At 41.6% G+C, this 26,372-nt stretch overlaps 1 protein-coding gene across 2 annotated transcripts; it reads right to left on the bottom strand.

The window, feature by feature from the left end:
• Positions 1–1,265: 1,265 nt before the first annotated feature.
• fgf24 (fibroblast growth factor 24) lies at positions 1,266–26,372 on the bottom strand. 2 transcript variants are annotated; one of them, XM_049585453.1, is made up of 6 exons: positions 26,295–26,372; positions 13,958–15,673; positions 13,736–13,772; positions 8,875–9,043; positions 4,713–4,819; positions 1,266–2,152 (listed from the first exon to the last, which is right to left on the bottom strand). In XM_049585453.1, the coding sequence occupies exons 2-6, from the start codon at positions 13,987–13,989 to the stop codon at positions 1,874–1,876; spliced, it is 624 nt and encodes a 207-aa protein (XP_049441410.1). In that variant the 5' UTR covers positions 13,990–15,673; positions 26,295–26,372; the 3' UTR covers positions 1,266–1,873. The 2 variants fall into 2 exon arrangements, with proteins under 2 accessions (XP_049441410.1, XP_049441409.1); XM_049585452.1 differs by lacking the exon at positions 26,295–26,372 and having other exon boundaries at positions 8,866–9,043; positions 13,958–15,401.

Here is a 26,372-nt window from a genome sequence, read left to right as displayed (position 1 = left end):
GGTTTGTATATAAAAATGCATACCTTGGCAGTATGCAGAGAAGGGAATGTACTCTATGTCCAACCAAACGCTACCTGCAGCATTTCTCTTTTAGGCAGTATGATATTCAACGTGCACATCTTCAAACTCCAGTCTAAACCGGGACATAAAGGCACTTTTGCCGTTCTCCACACTGTGCAATAAAGACATAAAGTGGGTCTTTTTTTAAAATATAGTCCTCATTTTATTAACAGAGGCCAAATAAAACTCATCACATTTTATTTACAAAGGGAGGCAATAAATATCTTAATAATAGTCATAAAATTATTTTTGCTTACATTTGTTTAAAAAAAAAAAAATCATAAATGTGTCATGTTGTTAGTAGCGACTCATACAAAAACCTGCCAGCAGACAGGTGAATACATACTACTGGTGAAAAGAGGCTTGTCGTCAGTGAGAGAAGGAATGATAGAAGCACAGACTTTCCCCTTTGCGAGTCAGACTCGACCACAAGTCGCTGGAAATGTCACCATAATCCCGCACATGTTGGGTCGTCTGGGTTTCTTGGGAGAAGTCTTAATTGTCAAATGTGGATTTGTGAAGTGATCAGGGGTGTTCAGAGCTACGGTATTCCTGTGTGTGGATCACTGATCTGACAAAACAAGCACAGGGATAAGCTTTCCCAAAAGCATCTTTGAGACTTTCATCCAGTGAGAGTGAAAGGAGCGAAGATGAGCTCACAGTCGAAAGATGATTTTGGAAGGGAGGAGAAAAAAAAAGAAGAGGAGCTCAGTTCAGCTCAGCGTCAACTGAAAGGTTCTTGAGATTAACTGAACACAGACAGTAAGACTAGGTGAAGATAAACAAAAAAGAACAAGGAGGTAGAGGAAGTCTTCATCACCAGCCCCAAAATATTAGCTAGCTCACACTCAAAGAATCAAGGCATCCTTTTCTGGAACAACTTTAACACATGTGAGAAAGAGCTGTTAAAAATCCAAGGGGGGGAGACGAGAGGGATTAACATCCGTCTCCCAAACGTGATGAAGTTGGAAGACATTGTGGAATTATGAATCACATCAGGGGTAATTTTTTTTTTGTTTGTATTGTTTTCTTTTAAGGTGTTTAAACAAGACTAAAGCCACGGCTGGTGCCGGACTAGTCAAAGCATGTCGTGTTTTAGCTGAATCACAGGCTGCATGGAAATGTCAAGGAAATCACACACAGTACTCGGAGGGTTCAGCGCATTCCAGGAGCCACGAGTGGAGCTGAGGTTGAGAGACGTATGGAAAAAAAAAAAAAAAAAAGAGGAAGAGAAAGAGAGAGACCTGTAAAATATTGCACTCAAAGCTACACAGTTATCCCGGCAGTGTCACCTGTGACTGCCACCTCTCTCCGTTTCATCTCCATGGTGTCTGATTCCAGTGGAAAGTATGGGATCCGCGTTGTCAGGGGCAACACAAACAAAAACCGACAGGTATTCCAATAAATCTCTAGTTGGCTGATTTTTATAACATTGCGTCAGCTCCTGCTTCAGCCCCCATTGTCAAAAAGAAAGTGGGCCTTCAGCTTGCAGTTCAAACGTAGCTGAGGACGACGGCGACAGGAATTCTCTCAGAGGTCCTTTAGTTTATCCAGTATAAATAACATGACAGACACGTTAGCACAATGACATCAACCCAGAAGAATCCAAGAGTTAGGAAATATTCAGTCATCCTGAAATACAAAAATAAAACATCTTTGACTTTTTTTTTTGTTCTTTTTGTCTGTCTCTTTTACAGAAGTGAAGTCTTTAAGGTGATTCTTTTAAGACAAGAAGCTTGAGATTTTCAGTTACAGTATTTCTTTTTTTTTTTTTTTTCCCCCGAGGAAAATTAGTGCTGTCCCATTGGTCCCATCAGTTCCTCTTGGGGTTGGGTTTTAATCGCCGAGCCCTTCGTGTCCGCTTAGTCACTGTGGTGAAACGAAACTCCTCCAGCGGGTCCGGCCTGCCCTTCGGCTGGCGCTTCATGAAGTGGACTTCCTGTTGCCTCTGCGTGGTCCGCGAGCCTTTCTTAGGCCGCCCCTTCCTGTTGAAGCCCAGGTACCATCCTTTGTACTTGGCTGACACAAGAGCTGTGTAGTTGTTCTCCAGGAATTCCTCGACAAAGACGCACTCCTGCTTCCTTCCATCGGGCTGAAAGAAGGAAAGAAAATAGAGCATTAACTCATTATGAACATGACAGCGTGATCCCTGTTTAACATTCTGGCTTATTTCTGTTGCATCAGTGTGTTCAGGCTCAGAATGGTTTGCTTCTCTGCTGGAGGTTTGTATTTTCCATTTTAGTGTAAAACAGTTTTAAGACTAAAATGCTGGTTATTTGTTAAGAACATGAATTTTCCTTAGTGAAGTAAAACGCCATTATAGAAAAGATCTTCCTAAGAGTTAGGAGTTGTTGTCGTGTATCAATGATTTTCATCACCTGGAGAGGTTGGAAGGAGATACGCATTTCTTCCCCATTCCAGTACCAAAATCAAATCCCAAAAAGTGTAGGTATAGCCTACTGAATGTGTTGTAGTGGTCATCTGTAGCCTGTAGTTCGGCTTTAGCTTCTAACTATCTTTGTCTTTTTAACCTGTTTTTGCTGAGTCAGTTTGACATCCTCGATATATCCTTTAACACATGTTGTAGACCCCTCTGTCTGCTTCTCTGTGAATTCGATTTTTAATTTTTCCTAAAAAATCGACAATATTTCTTAAGGTCGTGCCATTTTTGTAGTGTGGGCTCCATGCTAGCTCCAACAGCTTGACAACCATCACAAAGAGGCAGGACTTAGCAAAGGGTCGATTGACCAATCCTAAGTCCTCCATGGATCAAAAATTCATAATAGAAAGCTTCATGATTGAATTGTTTGCAGTTGGAATTGTCCTGTCAACAGCTTTATCTCTTTTACAGTTGTGTTCTATGGGGAAATGCTGCAATACCACGAGTGGCCACTGGAAAAAACTGAGCTGCATTCAAACAGCTGCTACAAACTGGCGTGCCACAAATCAAAGTTGAGCTGGCCTCAACTTCTTTTCAGCGCTCCAATGATGCCGTTAAGCGTCAACCAGTCATATTGTTTGTTTCTAGCTGTGGTGCTGTGTTAGTTAGCTTAGTTAGCTAACGCTATGCTAGCATACTGTGCATGATGGTGCACATGGGGATGCAAAATGTGACGTTAAAATGGGGCTCTGGCATCAATTGATTGACTAAATTGATTGATTAAATACCAACTTTAGATGATGTCCACTCAAAGTGCATAGTTGCAAGTAGCAGACACACACAAGCCTGTGGCGACATAACTATGCTAACAGGCACTTAAGCAACAGTTCAATGACGGTTCAGCGATAATGTAGCTGGTCACACGTTGTCGCCCATCGTATGAACACACAGTGGGAAAGGGTAATTCCATGTCTGAAAGCCAAATATATAGTGAGAGCCAGGAGACGGTTAGCTTAGCTTAGCATTAAAACTGGCAGTGTGGCTTTATAATTACCAGAGAGGTGACAGAGTGCTGTCAACCTTCTCATCGAACTTTGACCAAAAGTCAAACTATTGCTTTAAGATACTGAACTATAGGCCTATTTTTATGATTTATTTTTTTTAACTGATGCACTGTGCTGTACTATGCTCACGGCTCACACCTTTTACAATTAGATACCTTTGATGTTATGCGACTCTACAACAGACTTTTTCTTTGGAAGTAGAAAGAAGTTCCACTGAAATCTATTCACAGAGAGGTCTGTGGATTATCCGAGGTAACAGCACAGTGCTGCTGGACTTCTAAAAACAGGGTGGTAGTAAATATCTGAGACATATCTCAAAGCTGGGCCCATAAAAAATATGATTATCTGCATGTCTTCATAGCAGAAATGATGAGTCAAGAAATATTTTTTGCTTCTCTTTTTTCTTTAATTTAGGTGAAAAGACCTTTTAAAACCGTGATGCCAACATTGGGGAGTTTACTGAATGTGTCCGGAATTTCTGTGACACACAGAACAACTTATTCTTATCATTAAACAAGCTGAAAGCCAACAGCAGTCAACAATTTAAATGTCATTTTATCCGATTGTTAAAATAATCCTACGGTGGTTTACAGGAGGAAGTTGCAGCACATTTTTTTAAACAAATGAGGCCCCTGCAACTAAATCTAAAAAATGCATGTTTCTAACAGATGACCACGATGAGAGAGTGAAAACGTGTGTGAATTACTGCAGCCCCTGTGACGCTGACAGCATGAGTTATTAATGCAACAAAATCACACGTGTGCCTCCGCAGTGTACGTTTTCAAATATTAACTTCTTTTCCATATCGAAGCGGTCGTCCGCAGAGTCACATGCAGTCATCCCGCGCTTGTGGCCACCTGGTGTGACTAAGTGATATAATTGCAATGGCATTCCTCCTAAGTGACCATTAGTCTCTCAATGCATTGTGGTGATTGCAGTCCGTAATTGACTGATCGAGTGTCAAAGGAGTAGGCCGATTACGTAATGGAAGAAGGGCTGTGAGTTATCAAAGGGGTTTTGTTAGGGTGTACAAAAACAGCAGGAGAAAGCAGATCTGAGGCTCAATTCAGCCTGGATTAAGAGCTCCAGTTAAAATATTCATTTTGATATCAGAAAGTGGTGATTTGATCTCGTCAGTTAAAATATTGAGCTTCTATTGAAGTCATTTTTTTATGATATTCCAAAAATATAAAGCAAAAGATACTCACCCTTCCGACTATTTTGCCCTTCTCGTTCATGCAAATGTAGTGTTCGCTCTCTTTTCCTTTTATTCGAATGTGGCTCCCGAAGGTTTCTGTCTCGACAACAAGGAGAGCTGGAAAAGAAAAGAAGAAGTAGACTCTGTTAAGAGCATGTAGAAGTCTCTCTGCTCATATAAACAAAACATTTAAGAGTTCCCATACATTTAAACATATCTGGTATGTTTATCTCACTTACGGTTGACAGTGTCTGGGCTCCCGTACTTTTTTCAATACTGTTTTTTTGAGAGCCCACATATTTAATCGTAATTAATTTCCAGTCCTGTAAAGGAACCGAAGCACTCTACATTTGAGCCTCATAAAGAAAACTTTATTAAGCCTACACTGTGCACTAATGCAATTGTTTATCAAGTTTATATATCATGAATACATTTTTCATTATATACACCACCACAAACAAAGCAGTTAACCTCCAATATTGGTTGCACCAGAGATTAAATTACCTTTAAACACATCAAGGATTACAAGAAAAAAATGATCTTAATAGCTGAAAATCACAAACAAACAAAGCTCTGTAAACTCCAGGACATGGATTTGTGATTTTTGGGCTGCAGAAATAAATTTGCCTTGACTTGACACACACTGCAAACACTGCACGAGCATCATTTTTTCTGTACATGTGGAAAAATATTATGTTGTAGCCTGTTTTTAATTAGAAAATAAGGACCAAGCAATGGTCTCCAGAGCGAATAATTATTCTAAAGGTATACTGAGTGTATATCTTTCTTTACACAAAACCATATATGCACCAGAACAACAATACCGCCGCCACTTGAGCCTGACACAGCAGTAATCCACTCTCGAGACGCATCCCGGCGGCTCTTTTATTCACCCCCTCCCACCCCTCAAATGTTAACCCCCGCGAGGTCACCTTTGTCTCTGCTCACCCCTCAACCAGCAAAGAGATCTGCCAAACATTTGTGGAGCGGTTATGTGCCCCTCAGGATTAGGTTTCAAGTTCCCTTTAGTCTGTGCTCACTCAATCAAAAAGTTAAGATGATCCATTTGTTTAACACACAGGGCCATTCAGTAGCGCTCAAGGGAGCAGAGGAAGAATAGGCGAAGGGGATGGGACGGGCTCGGGGGCAGAAGTAACCCCCCCCCCCCACCCCACCCCCCCCCCCACCCCCCCACCCTAACATCCAACCTTGGAAGGAAGGTTAGAAGAAGGAAACCTGTCTAATAGGTGAAACTTTAGAAGTGATTCCTCTTCTTGTTTTGAGAGATTTCTGTTATGTCTTATTTGGTTGCTAGAACAATATTTGTGGCTTTATTTTTTGATCACTGGAGAAGATCAGTCTGGACCTTTTTGAGGTCCGTGAGAAGGGAAAAAAAATCCTGGTATGTAACGAAGTGAACGATGTTTCAAGAGATATTTCAGCTCTGCAAGTCAAATCAGGAGTCATTTGACAACACTTTGGCCTTCTCGCTCTTTGCTGGTTTTGCACGGAGACCCAAAATTCAACCTCAGCTATGAGGCCTCGACCCAGAACATCAGATAAAACAATATTTTCCTCCCCTCTCTGAGTTATCCTCTGTCTGTGACCCCTGATGGCAAAGCACCAAAAGTGGAGTCATGTCTTTTTATCTGAACAGCATCCACAAGCAAATCTCTTTGAGTCAGTGAGTGGTCAATGTGATGTTTTGTATATTAACTCTGGGTATTTCTTTAAACAATTCTCACGCTCAAGACTCCACTGGCAGCCGTAGCTGGCGGATAAAAAGGCAAAACTGAAAGAATTCTGACAGATATTTTAGAATATCTGATCAGTTTTAAATATAATCCCATTTTTAGTTATTTCATAACTCGTGCAATGTTTTCTACTTCGGTGCAGCTGGCATTTATTGACCTCAACTTGGGGTCACCTTCCAAAAAAGCTGATTCTCCTGCTTTAATTCCACAGTGCAGCATCTCTCAGTTTAAAAGCCGTTGTTGTGACCCTCCATCTGCTCTGAGAGGACAACAGGTGTCATTTATGACAGATTGTTCTGTAAAAAATGGCTCTAGTCTTTTTAAAGTAATGAATATGCTACGCTAATACTAAGAAGAATGATAACAGCTACACTCTGGCTGCACTGATATGGACCTAGTGCGACACTGAAGCGATACATTTCTTCTGCAGTGGTTTGCAGTCCTCCGCCGTGAAGCTGCAGTGACTGAGAGTGGATCAGAGCAAGCACAGTATCTTCTTATTAGTGAGTGCAAAGGAGTTCACAGGTGCCAGGTACTGCAGCTGGATGGGGAGGAGGAGGAAGAGGAGGAGGGCGGGGGACTGGAGGAGGAGGAGGAGGAGAAGGAGGGGCGGAGGGTAGAATTGGCAAGGCCTCATGGGAAAAATTGGATCTGCTTCCACTCAAGCTCTAACAAGCAGTGAGGAAACTTCGCCTCGGCGCATCTGCGACTGAACACACTCACTCAGAGGCATTCAAGACCAGCAATTTTCGAGCCGTGAGTCAGCTGTTATGAGCAAAATATCTGCAGGAAAGCACAAAACAAGTCCCGTTGCCTTGTGTTTGTGGCCGCTGCATCAAAGAGTGCTGCACTGACCGGCAATTTACCCATCCGCCGCATTTGTTTTGATTTGAAATTATGAACAAGTCCACACAGAAAACAAAGACAGATGTACTTAAGGTTGATAGAAGCATACCTTTAGGTGTAAAACAAAATCTGTCAAATGGCTTTAGTCACTGTTGTGCGTAACAAGTTGGAGCAAGGTACTTTTACACTGCTCGACAAATCAAACTGGTTGCCCATATTCAACAATAACTGTGACAATGACCAGAGGTGGGACCAAGCCTTTGTGTTGCAAGTCACAAAAACAATGTCAAGTCTTTGCACTCAAGTCCTAATTCAGGACTGACAAATCCCACGTCAAGTCCCAAGTCAAGACTGGCAAGTCTCAAGTCCCAAACTTTGAGTTTCGAGTCCTTAACAAGTCATAACTCAGAACTCCTCAACAAATGTAATGCCATTTTAAAACAGAGCAATATTTTAAATTTACAAAATCATTACTGCTTTTAAAAATGTGGATTTTATTCATTAAAATGAGTTTGTTGCAAGTTGGACATTTCGCATATTGCACTTTGTTTTTTGTTGACCACGCATTAATTCATCATAACTTTTTCTATCTGGCGCTCAGTAACGTAACTTCAGCTATGCATGGTTCTCTTCTGCAACTTGATTGGATGTTGCTGAACTGGTGTGAACAAAGAGGATCGAATGAGGAATTAAGTGTCGACTCACTGGGAATAAAGCGTTAACATTTGTTAAGACAGGAAATTAGAGTGAATTAATTGCTTTATGGCACACTTTTAAATAACATACTTATTCATCTTTGGGCTTGGGAGAAGGTATCAAATATTTTCAGGTCAAAAAGCTTAAGTCCAAGTGAAGTCACGAGTCATTGGTGTTTAAGTCCAAGAAAATCTTTTGTCAAGTCGAGTCTAAGGTCATCAAACAAACATTTAGTTTTTTTTTCTTTGGTCCTTTCAGGTTCAAGGACAACACAGTCATAGATGTAATGACTTGCATTTTCCAATATGGACAGTCAGATTCCAATTACTCATTAAAACACCAACATTTTCTGATAAATTATGAGACAATAAAGTTGAGTAATGCCTCAGAGTTGCATCCTATAATAACGTAAACGCTCATAACCTAACCCTTACAACCAGCAGTAAAGAATATTTTGCAGAGTGGGAAACCAACAAGTCAGTTTTGATCCATATGAGGTATTCTGGCAAAAATTCACAGCGTTGGCCTATAAATCTATCAAGGTAAAAATAGACTTGCTCTGGATACCCAAAGGCTGCAGTAAACATCCATTGCAAGGTCAGCAATTTCATTCTGTTTCCAGCCACCCTGACCGGCCAACCAGTAGTTGGTGGCTTGAGAAAGTCACTGTCCTCTTCGCCCAGGCCAAACAAAGAGCATGGAAAACAACCTCCACACAATGGGTAGTAAACAGCCAAAGTGGCAGGAGGGAGTGAGGCAGGATCTCAAGAAGCACCAACATCTGGCTGGTAGGTGGTGGTGATTTCTCATCCTGTTATAGCAAACTAGCTAAAGTGTCAGGTGAGATGCACAGGAGTTCTCCCATACCATACTTGCCCCCATCATCTCCGTTGGCGTTGACTTTCTTCCCCAAGATCTGGACGTGTTTCCCTGTGGTTCTGCTGTAGAGCTGATAGATCCGGACCTGCTTCCGGCTCAGGTCGTCCGGGTTCCTCGTGTGGTTCTCGATGTAAAACCTGAAATCAGCAGAGGTCTGCTGGGATTCCTGCACAGAGGTGTGAGACAGGAGGAAACAGAGAGAGAGAGAGCAGATGAAGAGAGAGAAAGACAGACGGTGAGAGATCGTCACGGCACAGGTGTTGATAGTAATGTGTGCTGTTGCTTTTATGGGCCCTGTGTCAAAAAAATTGTGCTTCAGGGGTTTAAAAACTGAGCAACCAACCAGGAAATTGTGGCTGCAGCATTTTAGTGTTTCTCTTCCTGCTTTCAACTGGCACATTTTATATGCATTATATTTACAAGCTGATAAATACGCAACAAGATGTGTTAATGAAGTCACAGGTTTGAGTAAAAATCCCACAGAACAAGTGCAAAGCCCATAGTGCAACCTTCTGTTGCTTCATATTGAGACAGCAGTATACTATGCGCCCCAGGCGATATTGAGAAACCTGTACTCCATTTCCACAAGCAAGCAAGCCACTAGCAATTATACACCTGAAGCATCCAGACCTGTTGCACTATCATCAAACAAATATCTGCCTGCAGGCGGAGTAGGGTCCATAAATTAGGAAACGCAGCGGGCGGAAGACAAGACTGAGAGATGGCAGGAGGCACCCTGAACCACAAAAACACTCTTGCAGGAGGACTTTCTGATCAAATTGTCCGTATCCACCTTTTAAGAATTCACTAGCCGGCTGTTTACGAGTCACCTTTAGACCTGACATAAAAACGGAGGAAATCGCAGGCTTCAACAGCGTGTCAAAAAAAGAAAGCAACTGTGTCACCCAACATGTGGAAGAGCGAGCGGAAACGTATACTTTCAGAAGCCCTGGAATCTCAGTTCACGCCAAGATCCCATTTCCCCAGCTGTATGGTGTGGTAATTGCACAGTAATGGCTTTTTATGTGGCTGTTCTCAGGTGGCTAATTATATACACATTACATACCCCGAGTCCTTGTTATTCTAACTTTGGTAAATTAATGACACGTAGGAAACATGATGGGAAATTGTGGCCTCGGAAGAACAAATCCAGAGAGAAAAAATAAATCTGAGAGCAATGTTTTTGAGGCTCCAAACATAGTCTTATGAACCAGGTGTCATACAAGCTGTGCCCCAATTCAGGCGCCTAATCCTTTGAAGAACAATATCCACGAAGATGAGTCCTTCAGGTTGGGACCTACGCCACACACCAGAAGCGACAAAACTGATTCTAAGTTTAGATGCCAACATCTAATGTCGACACAAGGAATATCCCATCAAATGTCCAACAGAATCATATACAGCGTTAGGCAGCATTTCTGGGCCACACTTGGACTTTGGGCTTTTGAAATAAGACGGACTTGTTGGCTCATTATGACGTATTCGGTCTAGAAATGTGGCCCTCTGAGGATCCAGCCCCTTAACTGGGACACAGCTTCTGTATCTTGACATTTAAGAAACACGCCCATAATATTACTTTTGGCATCAGGCCTTGTAAAAAAAAAAAAAAAAAATGAGAGGCTGGATATCAAAATGCATCACCTACTGATGCAAGTCATTTGGGGTGTTAATATTTACTTGAAGGAATCAAAACTGAAACATTGTGATGACTTTACTTCATGCAGTAGGATTTTTATTGGGGGAAACATTTTCTCTTTCGGAGTAGCAGATCATGCATTGCTCTCATGGATATTTTTCTTTTAAGATAGAGGTATCAAAATTAGCGGTGGCTCTACTGGCACATTTTCTCCCCTTACAGGTTCTGACTTTGCCACTTTTTCTTTAGTCAGGTTACATTTCCTCTAAGTGCACTCCAATGCAACATAACCTGCACGAAACAACTGCTCAGCCACGACAATCGTGTCATAGATTGTCCTCTAATATTTATATACTTTTACTACAATCAACACAATCTTTGCAACTTTGTGGATCCCTAAAATGTTAACCCCAACTCTATAGTCACCCTAAACCAACTACTTAATCCTCTAAACTCAACCAGGACCAGGACAACCAGGACTCAACCATTTGCCATTTCCAGAACACCTGCGTGAGACATTTAAGACTAATGACAAAATGTGTAAATCTAAGTTTACAATTCTGTCTGATATCAGACAAACGTTACTGGAGACTGATGGGACTTTTTAAATTTTGCTCCAAACAAAGAGCACTACTCAAGCTTTCACATTTGATGCTCTCAACATAAGTGCTCCCAAGGGAAACTCCAGAAAATGATGCATTTAAGGGCTGAGCAGTTAGCATGAGCAGCAGCAGCAGCAGCAGCAGCAGCCACAACGGCTGAACAAACAAAGAAAAAAGCATCACCTACAGGACTTTTCAACCGAGGAAAAACACAATTCAAACTGACTGACAACTGATCTCTGCACTTCACAAACTACTGATACAAGGTTCAGAGTCACAGATGATGCTAAAAAAAGAAAAAAGCTGGATTACATCTGGATTTTGCTGGTTAAAAATAAAAAATATCTCTCTAAAGCAAAAGTTTTCATCCAGAACGACACACAAAACGTGTTAAAAAGTCAAACATCAGCATCGTCTCTTGTCAACTTTCTCTCAAAATCAACCTCAAAGCTGACGAGGAAGTACAAAACAACTAAAAAAAACCCCAAACACACAGCAAAATGCGGCCTAGCTCCGCTGCTGAGGGATTTATCCCAAATCTCCCCATCTCTAAACAAACATAAAGGTGTGTTTGGTAGACAGTTGCATTTTGCATCAAGGGAAAGGCAAGCCTAAGCACATGGCTGAGGTGAACACCAGCGACAACAGTTTTTTATCACGCTGTCTCCTTTCTTCAAAGACACAGCATGAAAACGGATATGGTTGAAACTTCAAAAGTCTGGCACTCATCTTCGCGCAGGAAGCTTAGTTGTCGCATCCATCTAAGATACACCTCGCTATCTGCTCGACACACAGACGGGGTCACACACACAAATTGGGAAAGACACACTCTCGCATGTTGGTGGTGGTGCATTTAAAGTTTACTCTCAGCTGTGGTTGATCCTGTTGTTTCTCAACCACAACATGACATGTTGGAGCCGTTGGACATATGCAGCAGTGCTAAGATGCACCCATGGAGAGGCAATGTGAAAGGAGGGCATTAAAGGGCTATTCCTGCTTTTTTTTTTTTTTACTTGATCACTATCCTGGAAGCACTCACGATGCATTTCCTTTGTTTGATAAATGCCTTTATCTAATCTGACTTTTTTTTTCTAAACCAAAACAAACAGGCAAACCACAGCAAAGAAAAACATAAAATATCATTCATCAGTGCACCTCATACTTCCGTTGGATCACATTCTGCACGAAGTCATGGTCAGTCAACACTATAGCTTTGTTTGTGCCAGCTCTGTTGGAATAATCAGAGCACATAGACTTATATAACATTGTTTCTAGTTTGTGTGGTTTTAGAATTTGTCTCTGAGAAATTTCATTAAATAAAGTTCTGGATCAGAGAATTTATTTCAGGAGCTAGACCTGTTATTTTGTCTTTGTGAGCTACTGGCTTCCTGACTGGGAGAAGGGGGTCTGAAATGAAAAAACTTGGTAGTAAAAACACAACTGTGCAACCAATAAAATGTAGTTTATATAGTTTAGAACAAACTTCCCCCTGAGCAGTGTTTTATTCATCCCAAAAGGTCAAATGTTAACTCCCTACTTTGGTATGCTTCACTAAAATATATTTTTTGCAATCTGTTAAAGACATAATCAACTGTGTGGTGCTTGTGTGGAAGAAAATGCATCACAGAAATAGATGAAAGATAAAACCTAAAAAAAAAAATCAGTATTTCCTGTTTTAATATTTAAGATCACAGCAACGCTGAGATTAATTTAAAACAACAGCACGTGGAAAATTATGATCGCACACGTCATGGCAATAAAGTGATCAGATAGCTTTATGAGTGGAGGAGCGTGCTCTCTGCATCTTATCTGAATCACAGCGCGCAATTAGGTGAGTGGATGCCTGCAAATCATTACTGTTCAAAGTGAGACGCGACTAATAAAAAACTGAGGCAACGAGCGCCAAACGAGCCCATCTGTTCAAAGAACAACTTTTAACCCCAGGGATCAAAATATTTATTACACAATTCTGTTGTAAAACACCGAAACTGCTACTTGAAGTCCAGATTAAAAACAACTGCTTTTAATTAATCTTTGCCAGACTGATGAGATTGTTTGGACATATTAGATTAGTCCGCGTGCAAAACAGCTGATACGCTTCACATAAGCGTTTCCATGGTGGTGAATTATATTTCTTTATCATCACAGCAAGTTATAGTGCTTCTCCATTCGTCATTTTATTGGGACTATAATGCAAAAATCGCATTTCTCTCCTATAGCGCTGCTGTAATATTAATTCAGGGTGTCTTAAGTGTTCAATGTTGAGTCACGTCATTTGTTCATACATTTCTGAGATACTTTAATCATTGTGTATCAATAAAATATTGGTATAACCTCACTTATTTTCCCCATTGTTTGCAATATCCTTTTTGATTTTATAACATTTTACGCTTTTACGCATGACGCATGCTTTCCTTCTAAAATAATAGGCCGTTTTTTTCTTTTCAGGACCCCAATAAATATTTCTGGCTAGAAGCAAGTTAATCCTGCTTTTACATATACTAGGGAGCACCCTGGGAATAATCTATACCCACCATCAGCATTATTCACATTAAAAAGCTGCACAGTGACATGCAAACACATGCACACAAAAATGAGTTGAATAAGGGAGTAAACATACCTGTAGCTGGAAATAGAGTACCAGAAAATGTAAACACCTATGTGGAGAGAAAAGGAGAGAGAAGGGAGGAGGGGAGTGAATCACACAGGCAATTACATGAAGGATACACGCAGCCTACCTGGATGAAAGCAATGCGCAAATATGAAGCTTTTGGCGACTTCTATTGGTAAGAATGCATGATTTAATGTGGAAAAGGAGTAAACGGAGATGTGGAACACTTACAGGTATATGAACCTCGAAGGCAGCACAGACATCTTGACTCGCAGAAATACACCTGAAGTACACCTGCTTGCACAGATTTAGAGCCCCGGGAAAGGTTGGCGAAATCGCCCCCCTCTCTCTTGCTTTCGCTCCCCTGCGCGTCCTTTACGCACACAACTCCGGCGGTAAGTAGGAGATTGAATCCCAGTGTAAGGATAGATCACTGGAGAGCTGCAACAGAGTCACGGAGTGCAACATTAGGTGTTTCCTTGTTGGGGGGGAATTATCCAGAAGATTATTTTTCAGTCTCCTCCGCTCCCCGAAATCCCGCAACGTCTCCGTAAATCGGTGCCAAGCGTGGAGAGGATTCAGAAAATTCAACCTCTCCAAAAACAAAAATCCCCTCGCTCAAAAAATATCCTTCGCGCACCTATAGCCAAGTTTCCCCACAATCCCAATCCTGCTGCTCCAGCGATCACAACCTCCTCAGCTCCGTCCGTACCTGCGGGGGATTTCTACACCTTGCATGGGTCATTTTATTCTACCAAGTGCTGCGGTGGAGAAAAGGGAAAAGCGGTGAATAACAAAACGCCCTTCCACCAAAAACAAGTCGCTAAGAGTGGCCAAACAAACTTATCCAGGCTTACAAAAAGAAGTTATGTTTTCAAAAAAACCGCAGTGTGGAAATCGGCAGCGGCGGCAGCAGCAGCGGATCCCTGGAGAGGTTTTGGGGGCTGATGATGGCGCAGCAGTGCCTGTCAGTGGTGTTTGTGCGTCTGCGGCTTGAGATTTGGGCACAGAGAGGCTTTTTTGTTGTTGGTGGGTGGAAACATGTCAGCGGTTTGCACCTGATAGGGTAATCTTGGAGAGACCATCAGCTTGGAGAGGGTTTTTTCCTCTCGGTGGGCAAAGCGCTGCGCAGAGGAGAACAAGGACAAGGAGATGAACTGCTTTTTGGTTTGTTTTTTTCCGCTTATTAAAATTAATATTTATATTTTTCCTACAGTAAATTTGGGAAATGATCGAATTTGTGTTTGGATAAAGACAAAGCAAACTGATTTTAACGTCTAATTTGAAGCATGGGATGATATAAAGTATTTTTTTTGTTTATTTATATGAGTTTTATTGGACCAAGTTTTCATTTATCTTAAGTTTTGCGTCAAATCATATTTTTAGTTTCAGTTTTTATCACCTTAAGGCCTATATAATGATAATAAATATCAGCAAGTATTGTCATTAGTATTGTTATTATTGCATTAGTGAACAGTGACAGAAACTGCTTCTTCTTCCTCACTGATTAGTCGTGCCTTTTAAAGTGCTGCAGGTTTGTGGATTGGCCTCGGCTCTCCCAGACAGCATTCAAATGCAGGTTGTTGTCGACCTCGATTTTTTTCAATAATGTGCTATAACTTATCCCGCATTTAAATGAAAGAGAGGTGTGAATGTGTTTACGAGCTGGCAGCAGTAAAGCGAACCCACATCCCTTCTGCCATTAAAAAAAAGAAGAGGAAAAAAAAGAAGTAAAAAAAAAAGAAAAAGGAAACCTTTGTGGTTCGTCTTTATTGTCCCATTAAAACTGGATCCTCGGCATTCCGGTGCCATTGATATTCAAAATGAATCTAAATGATTACATACAAAACTTCCCATGTTGGGGATTTCAAAGGGCCTCCTGTGGTGAGTTGTGTGGGGAGTGTTTGAGTAAGAGTTGCAGCTGCTGATCAACACAAGCAAACAGACCTGAAAATAAACAAAAATAAATGATTTCTCTGGAAAAAAATATTAATTTGTGGCTTTTCTTTAAAAGACTTTATGCAGTGATTTACAATGACAAGTTAAATCATTTGTGTTGTGTGCAAGTACAAATGTGGATAAAGTGGGTTGATGTGGGTTTACTCAGTGATTCATGGCTGTCTGTCTAACAAGAAGGCTTGATCCTGTCAACCACAGTGCACTTTAATCATCCCTGTAACACAACTGATGTATAATGTCATTTAAAGCATGACTAATTTAGCCTTGTCTGCCTCAGGGAGGGAAATCACAGCAAAAAAAAGGGCAAATAGTAATTACCCAGGAAGATAATTTGATGATTTCTTTACAAATACAAGGCTTCGGTTCTGTTTGATCAGGTAAGGCTTACATTAGCTGCTGCTCGCCACCGATCAAGATTTCTCTGAACGTTCAAAATAAAAGCACCTGACAACTGATTTAGAGAAGGCAGGCTGATAAACAGCAATTACCACAGCGACTGTGATAGAGCCAGCATTGTGGAGTCACTCATCGCCTCTTAAGCACATGTTTGTGACAAACTTCTCGGAGCATGACTGTAAATCCACAACTGAGGAAGGAGAGCGCAGCAGCAGGCTTGATGTGGCCACCTGTGAGTCACAGGCAGGAGGAAATGTATCTCTGCTCGTGGCAAAAGGGAAGATCCCAGATTTTTTTTTTGATGAGGACTTTTATCATTTTATCAGTCTTAAGAGCAGGAGAAATAAGTAATGGCTGCAAGCCAAGTCTAGGATGGTTGTGCCATGCACTTGTCTGGACAGCCACTCACTTTGGCAACTGGCCAATCAAGAGTCAGAGGGACAGATTTATTCTAGAAATATAAACTAATATGTGGCACAAAATAATTCAAAGTGGACTTAAAAAGCACTTTTATGCTCCACTTACACATAATCTGACTGACTAAAGGGATTTATAATGACCTAAATTAAAGGACTTTATTGGCTACGTCTTGCTCGGTTCCCTTTTAGGACCCACTTGTCATTTTACAGTGTTTATCCATATCTGTCTCTGCTGAAATTTTGAAGCTGTTTAAGTTTCTGCACCAAATCCACGAGAGGAAACAACCTGTGCAGCTGTTGCATGTGGAGCATAAAGTGATACTAATTAGGGATGTCAGATTTGGTTAATTTTGCTTTTGATAGCCTGACATGCATCAACTGGTTACTAATTGGTTAATTTCTTAAAAAAAAAAGGAAAAAAAAGAAAAAGAAAAAAAAAGCCATTTAGAGGTGGTGAAATTTTATGTTTTGTGATGTAAATATGTTGCCTTTTATTTTCTGTTTGCTGGCAGACAGCTGGCTCACCACATTAATGTGCGGGACCACGGTGCTTACTGCCCACCATACAGTCTCCACTGGTTAGCCTCAGCCGTTCTGCCCTGCGCACCTCCTGACCCTAGTTGGAGGTAGCTAGCGGCACTGCTCATTCACAATTACTGCTGGTAGCAGAAAGATAGTGGCCAACTTCTGGCCTCAAAACCCCTTTAGCATTGTTAACTGCGTTAGCGTAGCAGAGCGTCCTGGGTTCGCCTAACTGAATAATTCATAAAACAATAAAAGGGATGCTCCGACAGCAACTGCTGCCCATATAGTTTTCTTCACATCATAAAGTCTCACACGTGCATAATCCCCCTAAAACTTTCTTCGCCCTACGGCAACTGAAAAGGGGACTCACAATATACAGTCTGTTACATTAGCACCACTAGCTGTGCTGACACTGCTAGCCATGCTAACAGAGCTGACAGGGCTAACAGATTTAACAATGCTAAACAGGGTTTGCGGCTCAAAACCCAGCTGCTTACACACCAGGGCGACCTGGGGGTAGGCCGAAGCATGGACACACTGTTTCCACAACTACGCTGTTGGGTCGGGACGGCGTTATCAGTGCTAATTGCCAAGTAAGTGGCGCCGCTAGCTAGCTCTCACAAGACCTGAATGGTGCCAGTGCAGTAAACTGAAGAGCAGCAAAATTGACCTTTAGACCAACATACATACGCAGTCAAAATATTCTCAGTGGTTAACCAATTAAGGATTGATTAATGGATTAATGGTTAACAGTTGAGATCCCTAGGGATTTATACAAAATGTCTCATTTGTAGGACTCATTACAGGCTTGAAAGGTTGGCTCACACCATTTATAAAACAAATACAAGTACGCTAGCTTTCTCGCCTGTTTTACTTGTTGACTGTGGATTATCCAGATTAAGTGTGACTCTGTTTTTGCTGTTGATTTTATTTTAAGTGTAATCTGTTGATGCTTTGAGCACCACAAAGTAAATTCCATTCACCTCCACTGTGGTGGTGTGGTGGCAAGAATCTCAAAACCTGAGCAACTAAAATCAAAACTATCCTCATGTGAAGATACTGCTGGAAGTATCTGAGAAAATATATGATTGTTAAATTTGGGTGAACTCACCCTTTAAAGAGAAGGCCTTTCGATGTGGATTGAAAAACTACACTTTCACACTATCAGTCAAAAGAGTTGGTGCTCTGACAAATTGCCTGCTGACACTATATGAAAAAGTGAAAAAATAAAAAAGATAAAAACAGCAAGAATCAATCAAATGCAGTATGCTGCTGGTCGAGCATAACAAGAGTAAGCTTTATGAATGGGGAGAGCTGTTTCACAGTCCAGTTTCTGAGGCTCGGAGGAGGGAGCGAGGGAGAGGGGGGGCACCCACTCAAGAGTTGGGATAAGGTTACCCACAGAGATTAGCTGACAAGAGCAAGGGAGTGAGAAAAACAAGCAAGCAAGTTAAAGGTCTTAGTTTACCTGGCTTGCTGTGCTTGGCAGCCAATGAAAGTACTTTCAAACCACAGATTCAAACGCTGCCTGAAAGGATCCTCTGCAACCACATTTGCCAATTCTATTTCAATTCTGATGAAAACAAATTTCAACTTTTAAGTCGAGAGGTGCAAAGTGGCGAATGATGTTATTTAGACGACTCCCAGACTCCTTTCAAGCCTTTGAATTTGAACCTCGTGCAGTTATGCGTGTCTGTCCGCAGCGACGGGACTGTGGGAATGTCACTGAGGATATCTCATTGAAGGAAAAGGAGGAGGCATCTGAAGGCGGGCGAGCGCTCAGCGGTTCAAAGGGCCCTAGCAGGCATTTAGGGCTTGACAAAAGAACTTGGCAGATCAGTAAGTGAAGCCCAATGTACTACATTAGTGTCAGGACCCCCTCCGCGTCCCTCCCACTTTGCACTTTCATCTCTGACACGGACATATTGACTTTAAGGAAAGGAGGGGTGCCAGGGCCGCCAAGGAGGGGTGGGTAGTTCGGGGGGGTGTATGAGCCCCATTCAATTCTCAAGGTGAGGCGATTGATGCAGAGGGGTGACCACTGACTCATATAAGCCACCCAGAAGCCCTTTTTTTTTTTTTTAAACTAGAAGTCACAGGCCGACAAGCGTGTGAGACCTAAACGGGACGGCCCTCTTCCTCTCATCTCACTGAAATCAGCCTCACCCCATTAGTATATGCTGACCCCACCCCCGCCCCTCCAAACACACACTCACATCCCTTTTCACACTGTGGGCCATGCCCTTCTGCAGGCTACTGAAGTCCGACGGCCAGCACGGGTTCGGGTCGTAATGGGGTCGCGACACCTTGACATTGCGGAGGGTGACAGAGAGAGGAGCCAGAGGAGGGAGGGCGCAGCTAAAGCCAGCTACCCCAGAGACCTTTCAAGTTATCACCTGAAGGAGAGGGAGGAGGGGGGGAAAAAAAGCGGGAAGTGTTTTAGTAATTTGTCCCCCGTCACACGTTGTTTGCATGGAGTCATTAAGGGCCATTTAGGTTTTGCCTTGAAGGGAAGAGGCCAGAGAATTTGGGTGCGGGCGCTCTTTGGGGGAGAGGCCGTGGGAGTGAAGGGTGAAAATTAAAGCGTCGCTCTTCAACAAATCATCTCTAAGCACCCCGGTACACGCAGAACATATTAATGTTTCCATTGACTTCAGTCGCCTGTTTGACGTTAATGATGATTTGCTCCATCTCGTCCGGCGGGGAGTCGAGAGTTGTTGCTCTCTTGTTGCTAGTTGCTAACACGTGAAATAACTTTATGTGACTACATGCATTTTGAAGACATCACTAAACTATTCTTGCCTGGACGAATTCTTTGGCTGTTGCTCAGTGCAGAGAAACTGCCAAAATGTGTCACAGTGCTACAATTGAATAACAATGTGCCGACAGACCCCATGTGTTCTAAGTTTTTGGCCCCGGCTTGACAGATAAATGTCAAGTCCCTTGGACGAGCAGAGGTAATCAAAGAGTCTCGTTTCTCAGACTTTTGTTTTACAATATGAGTGCCTTAATGACATAATAGGCCTTCAGAGCTGGGTGGACTGGTGGTGAAAGTTTGGGAAGTAAAATGATGTAAGTGTTTTTTGTCAGGTCTTTAATTTTTTTTTTTCCTCCCTGAATTGAACGATCCCATAATTGTTTTCTTGGATTGCCGTAATTACCAAATTAAGGCTCTGCTTGTTTGTAATGTGGCATTAAATTGCTATGAGACTCACAAACTGGCCAGACGCTTTGACTCATTCATACAAAATGTGTGATCATTTGACAATTATTGCAAACACCTCGCTGCCCTGCTGTGTTTTAAAAGCATCCTCAACCCCTTAATGAATGGCAGTTTATAGATCTCATTAATGGCACAAAGGGCCAACGGTAAATTAAAAATCAGCTTTGAAACAGCTTTGAAAAGGTGATGCTTTAGAATCAAAAGGATGTCGAAGCCCACCAAGAGTGTGACCGAGACTCACCTACATAATTTGATGAGGACGACTTTGATTCCAAGTCATTACCTTCATGTTAGGGGTGAGAAGTACTAAGTGAGTGTTCAAAGCCGAAACCTGTCAGGCTAATGTTTATCTGATTACTGTGCTGTCTGAAAGGCACTTCCTCAGGTGCAACTGGTCTGTTGTGCGCTTGTTGTGGCAACACACCAGATTGGTCTAGTCTTGTGTAACTCAAATTCAGGAACATTTTAATGATAACAATGTAACTTCAAAAACGGTGGGAGGCCAAAAACACCATTCTTCCTACTAATTACAACTTTTTGTAATAAATCCCATAAATCTCACTTTTTGTTTGTAAAAACTTGCTTTGCATTCGGAAAAATAAACTTTATTGTACCCAGTGTTAAAATTTGGCAACTGTTTTAGAGTAAGTCTAAGGCTAGAGGAAAATGCTCATTAGTTTTAGTCACATTTTCTTCATAGTTTTAGTCTGGTTTTAGTCACTGAAAAGTCACAACGTTTTAGTCAACTTTTAGTCATTACTTTAAATTTAACTAAAAGTCAAAAGGCTGATACAGGTATAACTGGAATCAAGGTGACAGGTTATATCAAGTGTTGAAGTTTCATTTAGACATGTTTTTCTACAACTACAAATAATTCCTACACATTTACAAACTGGCATTTATCCAGCACAGCTTATGACAGGTTTTAAGGATGATTTACGATCATTTGAAAAGCTAAAAATCTCCAACTTTCAGACCATAAATAACTATTTTGAGGCAACTAGACCAGGTAGTTCGCACGCAGGGGTCCGGGAACCCCCAGGGGGCCTTGAGGGAGTTCCACCTTGTCCTTAGAAAAATTGGGAATAGTTTACTCATACTATTAAACTCACTAAAGAAATGAATAGGAGTCGTAAGAGTGATTATTCTGATCAAAGGTTTCCACCATCTCTTCAACTGGAGTTGACAACTACAAACTTCTGGTTCTAACCATATCACACAACCAACATCTTCTCAGACGGAGGTCCCTGAAGTGAAATATTTTCAAATAGGGATCCGTTACCTCAGCTGTATCAATTTACAAGTCCTTGACAGGAAAAAGGTTGAGAACCACTGAACTAGGCTAGGCAACTTATTTGTACCAAGTTGGTAACCTCCAGGGCTCAAAAAATGATGCCAACAAGGAAGTGCCAAAAGCTGCAGTTCCTTGCATGGCAACTTGAGGCTGGCTGCAGAAGTGAGTCAATCCTCATTGACCTCCATGTTAAAATGCACAACTTTACAACACTGATAAACAGCCTGGTACCAAAAATGGTGATGGCGACGGCCAAAATTCTAAACTCAAGTTCTCAAAACGTTCCAATGGGTGACGTCAAGGTAGCCTGGCTACGTCCATTATTTATACAGGATATGATTTGTACCCAGGTTTACTGTAAAGTCTGAATTATTGATCTCACTGTCAACTTTTACGTTTAGTCTAGAGGTTTAAACTCGTGTCCTCTCAGAGTTGTTGATCAAAACTGCACTTTCAGCTCCTACAGAGAAAACTCAGACTGTTTACTTAAGAGCACAGCTACACTCACAGATAACTGAGCCTTCTACCTGCCAAGTCCAGAGGCTGTTGGCTCTGCTGCGGTTCAGCAGCTAACAAGCAGAACTAGTTGCTTTAAACCACCACTGCTACAAACAAACTCTACATTTCCATTCAGCTCCACCATCCACAGTCAGACACACACAGCTGATTATTTACTGCCAAATTATAACCAAAACTCGTGCTAAAAGCTGACCGGGCCCGGGTGTGACTGTTTTGCAGGCTAGTGAAACATCCTGGCTTTTACCAACCTGCTGCCACACTGATCTCCTATCACTTTTACATCATAAAAAATAATTGCACTGCTGTTATCACACCCTAGTTAATTGTTCTACTTTCTTCTCCTGTCATTTTGAATGTCAGATAGCCCACCGCTAACATTTTAGTCTAGTCTCATCTCGTCAACAAGTTATCATCAAAGATGTATTTAGCTTGTCAGCGTCTTGTCTTAGTTATGGAAAAAGGTCCATGATACACATTTTTCGTCTTAATTTTGAAATTAAATCTGCTTGTACCCATATTTCAGGCTAAAGCTGTGCTGTGTGAGGCAAGTAAAGAGACAGTTTGATTGTGCTCTCAATTAATCACTTCCTGTTTGCCAAAAAGTGCCCAAAGCTGAGAACAGAGCCTCATTTATAGAACAAATATCAGGCATCTCACTTAGGAAGAGTAAGGTGTTTTACTTTAGTGCTACCACTTTGTGTTTAAGGCTAACTGATACTTTACAGTTGCTTTTAGGTTATAACAAACATTTTACATGGAATTAAGTTCAGTCAAATTCAGTTTTTCAGCATCTGGACAGAGTGACAACCCCAATCCAGAGCTCTACAAGGGGTCAGTTAGTCCTCTTACAATTTAAAGTTCAACAATAAGTCGCACTGGAGTGCAGCTGCTGCACACAAGTCCTCTTTCCCCAGTCACGAAAGGTCCCTCAGCAGTTGGAGTGGAGTCCCTCCTTGAGCTGTCTCTGCTCTGGTAAGCTAGCCTGAACCTGCAGTTCCACTCATCCTAATCGCTGAGCCCAATCCATTCCCCTGTCTAGCACCTCTTCAGAGGCCGCTCGCCCCTTTGTTCTGACAATACACAAACGACCATTCAAATGGAGGGACTCTGTAATCAGTGAAATACTAGCCTCTGGGCTTTGTAGCATAGAAAAAAAAGGGAGGGAGAGAGAAAGAGGGAGCAACATAGAAAGAGAAGAGGGAGAGAGAAAATCCATCCATGACCAATCAACTCTAACTACCTGTCTGGCTTTTTAGCTGCAGATGTTATTTGGGAAAGAGGGGAAAAAATGTGCCCGTTCCAGATGTAAGATGTACAAAGGGAAGGCAGGCTGGTACCTCCACCCACCGAGAAAAAGGCTGGACCCTTCCACACCCACCCAGCTTTTGATATGGCTGATGTTTTTGCTCTTGCCTACGCCATTTCCTTCAAAGAAATATGTGATGCATTGCGTCACCTCACACTAAATTTAGACAGCATGAGAGATAAAATAAAATATGATTGATGCAGTCTCACTGTCAAAGCATGCTGAGATCTTACTGGACTCTGAAGTTCACCTTGGAATGTTTCTGGATCATTTATTCAGGTAAATAAAGGATATAATTATTCCTCTGAATGGGTTTATTGTGGGTATCTGAAAAATAAAGGACAGTTTAAAGAGGGGTTTTTTTTGGAAATTCAGGGTGATGTCTTTTAGTTTGTAAATATTGCTTCCTATTTGGATCAGAGGTCTTACGAACACATATAGACTTCCTGTATATTGTTTATGTGCGCTTCGTCTAAAGCCTTGAGCTGCTGCTCTTATCTAAAGCTACTGAAATTAAAGTGGCAGTTTACCCCAACTTTTTTTTTTAAAAAAAAAGCACATTTATCTTATTGCCTGTGGTGCTTTTTATCAATCTAAATTGTTTTGGTGTGAGTTGCTGAGTGTTGGAGATAATGGCCGTAGAGATGGACCTAGATTGCTGCTAATTGACGGCTGTAGCTCAGTCAAAAGAAAATAGCTCCTACATGAAACTGCTCACAACAACGCCTGTGGATTATCTTGTCATGATTTCTGCAAAGAGACATTGCTGTTGAGTGTTTCAAATGTATTTTTTGGTGCTTCGAGCACCACAAGCCAAGTGCCATTTAGTTCCATTATATTGGAGAGAAGGCAGACATCTCTATGGCCGATACCTCCAACACTCTACAACTAACAACAAAACAATCTAGATTGACCAGTAGCACTACAGGTAAGAGGAAAAATGTGTATTTTGGATTTTGGGGTGAACTGTCCCTTCAAGTGCAACAGTAGAACAAGCTTCAAGTATGGATTACGACGCAACACCTAGACAAAGAAGAAAGCCAGGTCTTGCTTCATTGTATTTGTGTATTTGGTTCAATTAGTTTCACCCTGCACAACAATACACAAGCCAGAGACCACATGGGTCACTCATGTAGGATGTTTATTGTACAGCGGTTTGGTAACCTGTTAGGTAATAGGGTGCTGTCGTCTGCAAACAAACAGGTTTTTATTTTAATCACAATACTATCATTTCAACTAGTGTGATTTAGTGCTGGGTGCTTAGACTCATTGTTAGTTGTCTGACAGTTTTGAGGTACTTCTGTGCTGGACAGATGACAGTTTACATCTATCTTACTAGTTACTGGATGACCTCTGTCTCAGACTGAAGCAACGCTTAAACTGACAAAATCAATTCAATTTCACGTAGCCAGATTTCCACACTTTGTTTTAGCACTTTGCCAGTGCTAGAAAAAGGTCTGGCTGAACCCATCATAATTCCGCTTCAAGTGAAAAAATCAGTCTGGGTTGTTTGTATTTCTTTAGAACAATCACAGTCGTCTTGGGCGGCAGTACATCCAGGATGCAGCAACGGTGCCCTTGCAAAATAATGTAGAGAAAGAACCTGTTTTGGTGGAACATTTGCACACGGAGCGGTGAGCCCTGGCATTAAAACTGCAAAATCCTCACATAAGAAAACACTACAGAAAACATTAAAAGACGTTTAAGCGTGTCGGTTTCTAGCTTGGAGGTTGTTATTTAACAGTTAACACTTCAAGTGTTGAGATAGGTCTGGCTATGTGAGTTTCATGTAGCGACAGGGATTTAAAAAATGGTAACATGCAGATAGCAAAGGAGAATTCCATCTGAAATAGGCAATCAATGGTAGGCTCATACACTCAGTCAACATCCTGTGAGTCAGACTACTGCGAACAAACTCTCAGCCCTGATAGTGTTGATGTACTGAGCTGTCAAAGAGCAAGAAAGCAAATGCAATTAGTTTCTCTGTGTCTTGACTGGAGGGATAAATAAATACATTTAGAAAATAAAAAGGAGCAGTGGAGCATAAATAAAAGCAGCCAAACCTGTAAATCAGGTTAAAGCCCAGCGCAGTGTTGGCTAGTGTGCTGTAGGTCAAGAAATGCATCAGCTCAAGCCAAATGAAGTGTGCCATGTTTTGCATTCCCTCCTCTATACTCCTCTTGTGAAGTCCATCTTTAAATGTAAATAATAATTGTCTATACGCCTGCAGCATTGCCTTCCTGTGCAGGGGAGGAAAACAATGGTTGAGTTAATGTGTGTTTGTGTTTTCAGGGTTTAGAGGGGCACTTAAAACTTCTATAGATTCAAACACTCTTATTGTGGTTGTATCCTATTCCTGGATTTCCTCCTACCTTTGTGGGTGAGGATGCAGTGAAGATGTCTGTCACCTGACTAAACACTCACTTTCTATTCTGTGTCCTGTGTGCATTTGCAGAAAGTGAAACCCAATCAATGTAGTTAAGCTTAGTTAAAATGCAAGCCTTCACCTTGGTAAAACCTTGTAGAGAATAAGACAAGCTGGAAAAGTTCTCAAGTGAGACGGGATGCAAGGTGCATAGCAGCCTCACTCAGAGCTCGGGGGCTAAAGTCATTACAAGATATCAGCTTTTTGAAGTTTGGGGACTGACAAATTACCTTGTTGAACCACACTGGTTTGAGTGAGGCATGTCTGTCAAATATATGATAAAAGTGCCGCCTAAGGCTGCTGCTGATCGTGAGCAGATAAGTGTGAAGCAGCCAAATGTGCGTTCAGTGGAGTAAACTTGTGTTGTAGCAAAAAACTGAGATACATTTTAACTCCTACCTGTGATCACCACAATGTCTCCTTTATAGGTAAATACATTTATATGGAGCTTTATCGTCATAGTTTTGGAGCTCATTTCTACCAAGCAGATCACGTTACTCACCACTTAATTGCAGGCAGCTGGGGATGTGGTGACATCTGTTTTAATGGAGTTTAATGGATGGCAGCAACAGGAGCGGTT

This window comes from Epinephelus fuscoguttatus, linkage group LG9, assembly GCF_011397635.1.
Source record: "Epinephelus fuscoguttatus linkage group LG9, E.fuscoguttatus.final_Chr_v1".
NCBI lineage: Eukaryota > Metazoa > Chordata > Actinopteri > Perciformes > Serranidae > Epinephelus > Epinephelus fuscoguttatus.
The sequence above is the reverse complement of the archived record's forward strand: the minus strand, read 5'-3'. Positions and strand labels throughout refer to the sequence as shown.

Coding starts and splice junctions, on each gene's coding strand:
- fgf24 (XM_049585452.1), bottom strand. CDS start 13,989: ATGTCTGTGCTGCCTTCGAGGTTCATATACCT. Junction 4,820..8,865: donor AGATGATGGGGGCAAGTATG/GTATGGGAGAAC, acceptor TTTCTTTTCCAG/CTCTCCTTGTTGTCGAGACA. Junction 2,153..4,712: donor AGGGCAAAATAGTCGGAAGG/GTGAGTATCTTT, acceptor TCCTTCTTTCAG/CCCGATGGAAGGAAGCAGGA.